The sequence below is a fragment of the Chrysochloris asiatica genome, unplaced genomic scaffold, assembly GCF_000296735.1.
Source record: "Chrysochloris asiatica unplaced genomic scaffold, ChrAsi1.0 scaffold00084, whole genome shotgun sequence".
NCBI classification, from domain to species: Eukaryota; Metazoa; Chordata; class Mammalia; order Afrosoricida; family Chrysochloridae; genus Chrysochloris; species Chrysochloris asiatica.
The window spans coordinates 10,609,928-10,618,215 of record NW_006408602.1 but is presented as its reverse complement, the minus strand read 5'-3'; the positions used below and the strand labels follow the sequence as shown (position 1 = coordinate 10,618,215).

The 8,288-nt window shown below is 35.2% G+C and overlaps 1 protein-coding gene across 1 annotated transcript in view; it reads left to right on the top strand.

Annotated features, from left to right (window-relative positions):
- FUT9 (fucosyltransferase 9 (alpha (1,3) fucosyltransferase)) overlaps window positions 1-3,252 on the top strand; it is a 332,528-nt gene extending 329,276 nt beyond the window's left edge. The window contains exon 3 of the mRNA XM_006865853.1: window positions 2,165-3,252. Within this exon, the coding sequence (XP_006865915.1) occupies window positions 2,173-3,252 (1,080 nt within the window). The 5' untranslated portion in view covers window positions 2,165-2,172. The remainder of the gene's footprint in view (window positions 1-2,164) is intronic.
- The last annotated feature ends 5,036 nt before the right edge of the window (window positions 3,253-8,288 follow it).

The following is an 8,288-nucleotide window of genomic DNA, read 5'->3' as shown; positions in this document are numbered from 1 at the left end:
ATTTTCAACTTCAATTGCTTTTTCCTGATTATCTTTGCCTTGGTAATTTTTAAACTTTTGATATTACCAATCATCTCAAAATTTTGCTGTCAATTGCAATTTCTGTCCTTATCTTAATTTTCTTTTTCTTATTTCTTTAACTTTGTACAAATATTCTTTTTCTATCTTCATGAGTTAACCAACTTTTCAATTAACTTCCTGAAAACTATGCAAAATTGTACATTACCTTATAAGTACAGCTTAGCTTTTCTGTTAAGTGCCGTCGAGTCAATTCTGACCCATAGCAACCCTGAATAGGGTTTCCAAGGAGTATCTGGTGAGCTTGAACTGCCGATCTTGCAGTTCAAATGGCTTTGCAGTCTGACTCATTAACCCACAGCACTATACCAGGACTCAAGTACCCTTAATTTCACTAAATTCTAGATGTTTAGCTTTCCTTCATAAATCCTTCCTGGTTTCTCTATAACTTCAGGGTTAATTTCATTTTTGGATATACTTAATCTAGATGGTTTTGTTGTTGAATGAACAAGTCTAGAACTAATTTTGATGGTAAACTGCTTTCTTTGCTTCAAATAATTGTGTTTTATGTATGCTCTAAAATAATCTCAGAATATTTTGATTCACAAAATGACTTTTTTTACTAAAACCATTAGTTTTACTATTAAGAGACTGACATATGCTTTAACAAAGCACACATAGCAACCAAAACATAATTTTAAACCATTCAGATAAATGTAGGTAATTAATGGGAAGACAGTTTTCCCTTTCTGAAGGGAAATAGCTAGTATTTCTACACCATTTTAGACCAAGATTCCAAAAGGAAACTTTAATGAATCTGAAAGTGATACACTATATTGGTTTGTTGTGAAAAACAACATGAACTTTACAGCATTAGTAAGAATTTGACCGTGAAATAGTTTTGCAAATATATTACATACAAGCATTATAGCTATGTGATCAAATTCACAAGGAGGCATGGATATAAAAGAGGAAGAACCTTGAAGACACTTGTTGTTAAAAAAAAAAAAAAGTCAAAACCTTTTTACTCACAATTGCAAAGATTTACATTGGTGGTTCTATAGCATAAGCACTGGAGTGTTAACCACAAGGTCATTGGTTCAAACCCACCAGTTGCTCCTCGGGAGAAGACAAGGCTTTTTTTCCTGTAAAGATTTACAGCCTTGGAAACACTATAGGTAAGAACTGATGTCTCCTAACAAAAGCAATAGCATTTCAGTGCCAAGAAAAAACTCTTTTTAATGCCCCATGAGAATGCTGTTCTAATGCCAGTACAGCTTTTGGTGACATCCTGGTAGAGACTGGGCTTTCTAAAAGATTACTAAACTTATTTTGAATAAGTCTCTGATGGGTTTAAATTTATCTAATTTTTGCGAAAGTGTATTTATTTTTTAAAATACTGCAAAACATATATCAAAAATTGGCATTGCTTACCAGATGACTACCATGATAACCTTGATGAACAATGAAGATTTATTTATATCAAAAAACAAAAACACAACATTTTCCTGTAAAATGTTTAATATGCTATTGAAAGCAAAATTGTATTACAATCTCAAAAAGCTAATAAATAAATGAATATCTCAATTGGGAAATACACATAGATTGGATGGTTTAAATTTACCAAAAATCTTAATTGTGGCTTTTTATGAGAGTGTATGTTGTTAATTTTCTACAATCAAATAAGACCATAACAAGTAAGGATGTTGTCGTTAAGTGCTATCGAGTCAGTTCTGACCCATAGCGACCCTGTATAGGGTTTCCTAGGAGCAGCTGGTGAGCTTGAACTGCTGACTTTGTGGTTCAAACTGATTTTTCAGTCCAGTGCATTAACTCACAGTGCCACACCAGGACCAAATAAGGATGGCATTGAAAAATGCAACTCAGCATGAAGATATGATGATATAAATAATGAATATGTTGGCTCATTATTTGCAGAGAAGAGTTCGGTTTCTTGACTTGAATGATGGTTTTTGTTCCTCTCAATGGTTTGATAACATGGGATGAGAAAATGCTGCTGATTTTGTGGTTAAATATATTTTAGGAAGCACCACCTGTTTATTTGAAATTGTACTAATGATTATCACTCCATTGCTATCCCCAACTTATACCTATCCTTGTAACTTTCTGTCTCTCCATTTCACAGAAAAAATTATGACATCTGCATCCAAAGGAATTCTCCGCCCATTTTTAATCGTCTGCATTATCCTGAGCTGCTTCATGGCATGTCTACTTATTTACATCAAGCCCACCAACAGCTGGATCTTCAGTCCAATGGAGTCAGCCAGCTCGGTGTTGAAAATGAAAAATTTCTTCTCCACCAAAACTGATTATTTTAATGAAACTACTATTCTGATTTGGGTATGGCCATTTGGGCAGACCTTTGATCTTACATCTTGCCAAGCAAAGTTCAACATCCAAGGATGCCATCTCACAACTGACCGTTCCCTATATAATAAATCTCATGCTGTCCTGATTCATCACCGAGATATTAGCTGGGATCTGACCAATTTACCTCAACAGGCTAGGCCTCCCTTCCAGAAATGGATTTGGATGAATTTGGAATCACCAACTCACACTCCCCAAAAGAGTGGTATTGAGCACCTGTTCAACCTGACCCTGACTTATCGCCGTGACTCCGATATCCAAGTGCCTTATGGCTTCTTGATGGTGAGCACAAACCCCTTTGTGTTTGAAGTGCCAAGCAAAGAGAAGTTGGTGTGTTGGGTTGTAAGTAACTGGAACCCTGAGCATGCGCGAGTCAAGTATTACAATGAACTAAGCAAAAGTATTGAAATCCATACCTATGGGCAAGCATTTGGAGAGTATGTGAATGGTAAAAATTTGATTCCTATCATATCTACTTGCAAATTTTATCTTTCCTTTGAAAACTCAATCCACAAAGATTACATCACCGAAAAGCTCTACAATGCTTTCCTGGCTGGCTCTGTACCTGTTGTGTTGGGACCATCTAGGGAAAACTATGAGAATTATATTCCAGCAGATTCATTCATTCATGTAGAAGATTATAACTCTCCCAGTGAGCTAGCAAGGTATCTAAAGGAAGTTGACAGAAACAATAAATTATACCTTAGTTACTTTAACTGGAGGAAGGACTTCACTGTGTATCTTCCACGATTTTGGGAATCACATGCATGCTTGGCTTGTGATCATGTAAAAAGGCATCAAGAATATAAATCTGTTGGTAACTTGGAGAAGTGGTTTTGGAATTAAACTTTTCCATAATGTTCACACTTGCTAGAGTATTTTGCTGAGATCTGGTCCAAATTTTGAGGATAAGAAGAAAGACAACCTTCTGCTTTTTTGTCACAATTTATTTTTATCACCTTCTATTGGATAACATGTATATTTTGATGGAGATTTTTAAGAACTCAGCATTAGCAATCATTTCCATTTGGATTTAAATTATCCTGTATATATCTAATTGTGTGTATTGGAAATAATTTATTCTTCACTATCAGTTTTAAACATTGCTTTTCCCCGCATTTGTGTAGTTGTCTGTAACCTGTTTGTGATTTGATTCTTGTGTTTCTACATTGATCAGCTCTATTTGAGAAATGAAAATGCACATCTTAAAACATCATGAAGGATTTTCACTACTATAATCTCTAGTTTCAAGTTTGCATAATGTAACAAAGGAAGAGTGTATTGTAATTGAATTCTAACCTCATTGACTTCAAAGTTGAACAAAGTATATAACTGTCTCAATTTGGTCTAATTTTTATCTGTTTGCCACATTTGTGAAGGCAGAATTATTCATGTAGCATAACTATTTTGTTCAGGAAGCTGTTAGTCTTCTCATTTATTTTCATTAGGGTAGCTTGCAAATATAGCCACTTAGACTCATGATCTTAAGATAAAATAGTCATGGATTCTTAAATATCCAATTTGTTGAGATGTTCTGTACCTTAGAAATAATCCTAAAAATGCTAAAGAGAAATTAAGATTTGTTCATTCCTGACTCTGATTACACTCATTATTATCTATAATCATAAATAGTACCATTCATAAATCACATTTATGAATGGTACTATTCATGACCAATTTTCAATAAGATATCAATTTAAAATATTTCTCCATAGCCCCAATATTCTAAGAAGTTTGATTTTATCTTCTTTAAGAGAACCTAAATAAAATTATCATCAAGATACACAATATAATAAAGTGGAGATCAATAGGAGATGCACAGTGTCTAACACAGGGTAAGAGCTCAAGGGATATTTGTTGAATGAATAAATGAATAGCAGTGAAGGTCATGGATAATTTGTTGTTGTTTGTTTCAATGAAGTGACAGTTCTAGGCTATAGGTAAATTGTAGATGATGTTTTATAGTCCATTTTAATCAATATTTTTCCATTGTACAAATAGCCATGGATTTCTTGGGCTTTGAGAAGCCAAAATAAACCCACTATTACACTGTTTTTAGAGAATTAATCTCTTGCAGTTACCACACAGCATTTCTACTCTATAAGGATAGAGAGCTGACTATAAGAGATAGTAGGTGAAATTGGTCTAATTCATTGAAAAAGACATCATGTTTGGGAAAGTAAAGGGTCAGTTTTAGATTACCACAACAGTTTCAAAAATGGGCTCAAACATATCAAAGATTTTGGAGATAGTGTGGGACTGGACAATGTTTCATTCTGATATACATGACGTCTCCTTGAGCCAGAGAGCCAACTCGATGGCAGCTAGAAACAGTAGGTGAGAACTTATGGAGTTCTAAGGAGTCCTGGTGTGGCCTGTACGATAAGCACTGGACTGAAAGGTCAGTTTGAACTGCAAGTTTGGCAGTTCAGACTCACCAGCCACTCCTTGGAAACCCTATACAGGTCACTATGAGTCAGAACAAACTTGAAGGCGCTTAATGATGACGATGAAGGATTGTCAAAGGAAAGCATTTACCAAAAGAACCTTTAATGAGTTTACTCCCTCAATAGAGTTTGAATGGTCTGGAGACATCCATTAGGGTCCATCTGTAAGTTAATTTAGTTTAATAGCCCTTTTAGAGGTGTCCCTTGTTTTTTTGTGCATTGCAGATGTTTCATTTTTTACTAATTGAGGTTTGTAGCAACCCTGCATGGGCAAGTGTATTATCAACATTTTCCCAAAAGCATGTGCTCACTTTGTGTCTCTGTGCCATATTTTTGTGCTTCTCTCAATATTTCAAACTTTTCATAATGCTATTGTACACTGAATAGAGTACAATATAGTTTAGTATAGTATGTTGTTGTTGTTATGTGCTGTGGAGTCGATTCCGACTCATAGCCATCCTGTACAGGGTTTCCAAAGCTGTAAATCTTTACAGGAGCAGAAAGCCTCATCTTTCTCCCACGGAGCAGCTGGTAGGTTCAAACTGCTGATCCTGAGCTTAGCAGCCCAATTGGTAACCACTGCATTACCAGAGTATAGTATAGTTTAAATTAACTTTTATATGTAGTACTGCTGCTGCTATGTGCCATTCAGTCTGTTCTGATTCATAGTGACCCTGTATCTGGTTTCTGAGGCTGTAAATATTTACGCGAGTGTCTGGTGAATTCAAACTGCTGACCTTGCAATTAACAGCCCAATATATAACCCACTATCCACCAGGGCTCCTTAATACATTAAGAAACCCAAAAATTCATGTTACTCTCTTTATTGTAATGCTAGCTTCACTACAGTGGTCTGAAACTTAACCAGCAATATCAGGTATGCCAAGACACATGTCAATAACAGTAGAACCAAATGCAGAATCTTTCAACCAGATGGAAATTGTTGTTGTTGTTGTAAAGTGACGTTGAGTCATAGTGACACTGGATAGAGTTTCCAAGAATGGCTGGTGGGCTTGTGGTGTTAGCAGTCTAACGATTATCATACAGCACCACACCAGGACTCAGATGGAAATTGTTGTAAAATGCCATTGAGTTGGTTTTGATTCATAGTATCCCCTGTATAGAATGTTCAAGGAGTGACTGGTGGGTTTGAACTGTCAACCTTTCATTTAACTGTCCAGTGCTTTCCCTATAGTACTACACAATAACTCCTGATGGGAATTGTTATGTGCCGTTGAGTCGGTTTTGACTCATAGTGACCCTGTACAGGATTGATAGATGAATCCCTTCATTCTACTCATGAATTAACTACATCCAGAGATCCTATTTTTAAGACACATATTCACATACAACACAATTAGTGACATAGCCAAGATTAGAATTTAATAAATACATCTCTCTTAATTCATCACTTTTCTTTTTCATCACTGTGTCAAAGAAATGTGTCTCAGTTCCTTTAAATGTGACTGTCATTTTAGCATTAATAAGGCCTGTAAAATAGCACACTTTATTTGAAAGCATTTTTACTTTTGAAAAGATGCATGGTAAATAGAATGTCAAAATTGTTAGTATTTTTCTGGTTTAAATATTTCAGGAACTGAGTTTTAGTGGAAAGAAATTAACTTTTACTACATTCTAAGTGAAATGTTACACTCAAAATGGTAAAAGTCTCTCAATAAATCTTGTGGATTGAAATTCTTTTAACGTATCAACAAAGTTTGTTTTCTGATGGTTATGAAAATAATTAATTATGCCAGGGTATAAACTGTGAATATAAAAAGAGAACAACTTTGAATATTGTTTACATTTTAATTTCAAATTATCTAAAACTTATTATTCAATGGTATAGTTAAATGTTAATTATTATAACCTATATTGGTGATAATATACACTGAATTACCCATACCCAACAGTCTTTGAAAGAAAGACATGACAAGCATATATTTTATGGCAATCATCAATTTCACAACATGAAGTAGAAGCTGGAAATAATGTATCTTATTGGAAAACCATTATCAGCTTTAAAAGGAGCCCTGATGGTACAGTGGTTAAGTGCTCAGATAATTGTTAGGTCATTGGTTCTATCCCATCAGCCACTCTGCAGGAGACAGATGAGGCAGTCTGTCTCCATGAAGATTTACAGGGTTGGAAACTCTATGGGACAGTTCTACTCTGTCTTGTAGAGAGTCTAAGAATTGAAATTGATGGCAACAGATGTGGTATTGGTCATTTAACAGCTTCAAAATATTATATTTACTATAAAAGTCCTGTTATGTGCCGTGGAGTCGATTCTGACTCATAGCGACCCTGTACAGGGTTTCCGAGGCTGTAAATCTTTACGGGAGCAGAAAGCCTCATCTTTTCTCCCGCGGAACAGCTGGTAGTTTCGAACTGCTGAACTTGTGGTTCGCAGCCCGATTCGTAACCACTCCGCTACCAGAGCTCCTTATAAAAGTCCTAGAGTGTGCAAAAATGTTTTATGTTATGAGGACATAGAAAGCTTAGAGTATTTTGTGGGGGTTTTTTCTGCTGATCCTTTAACTTCTAACCTCCAGTTGAAGGCTAAATATGAAAAGAGTAAGAAACTATGTGATTGATATCCTTTACTTGTCTATTTTCAAACTAGATTCCATGAATCTAAAAGTAATCACCTAGAAATATCTTTCTATTAATGAATGTTATTAAACCAGTGCAAGTGCTAGACCCTTTTGTTATGACTAGGTGCTTGGCCATATCTTAAAGTTCCCTTGAACTTTGATCACATTCAAGACAGTGGCTTTACAATTGAATTGTGGTGCTGTGGGTTAATGCGCTGGACTGCAAAGTCGGTTTGTACCACAAGGTCGGTGGTTCAGGCTGACCAACTGCTCTGTGGAAACCCTATACAGGGTCACTGTGAATCAGAACTGATTCAGCAGCACTTAACAAAAACAACAATATGGTGTTTAATACAACAAATATTAATATCTAAAAGATAAATACTGTGCAGAGGAAGATCTCAAAAAATTGTTGAAGAAGTAAATGTATCCCACTAAATGCCATGCAAAACATTATTTTTAATGTAGTGACAGCTCCAGTGTATCACAAATTGGGGATATTTTGTATTTATTTCATTGGTTTGTTTGCTACCTGGATGCAAAAAGAAGGCAGATTAAGTCATCTTGGTGGTTTTGAACTCTAAGACACCTCTAAAAGTAAGCTTGTGAGAATGATTTAAATGGATTTGAAACATGTAACATTCTATACAAATATTAATAGCATGCAAATTGTTTCTAATAGGAAACAAAATTCCTATCTAAGGACAATAAATGCAAGTACAGTGAAGGACAGATATTTATTATAAAACTGTGCAGAGAGAGAAATACAATTTCTTTACTCTCTGACTTCACTTATTTGTATTACAAGCACTAGTAAGTCAATAAAGACACTATTTCT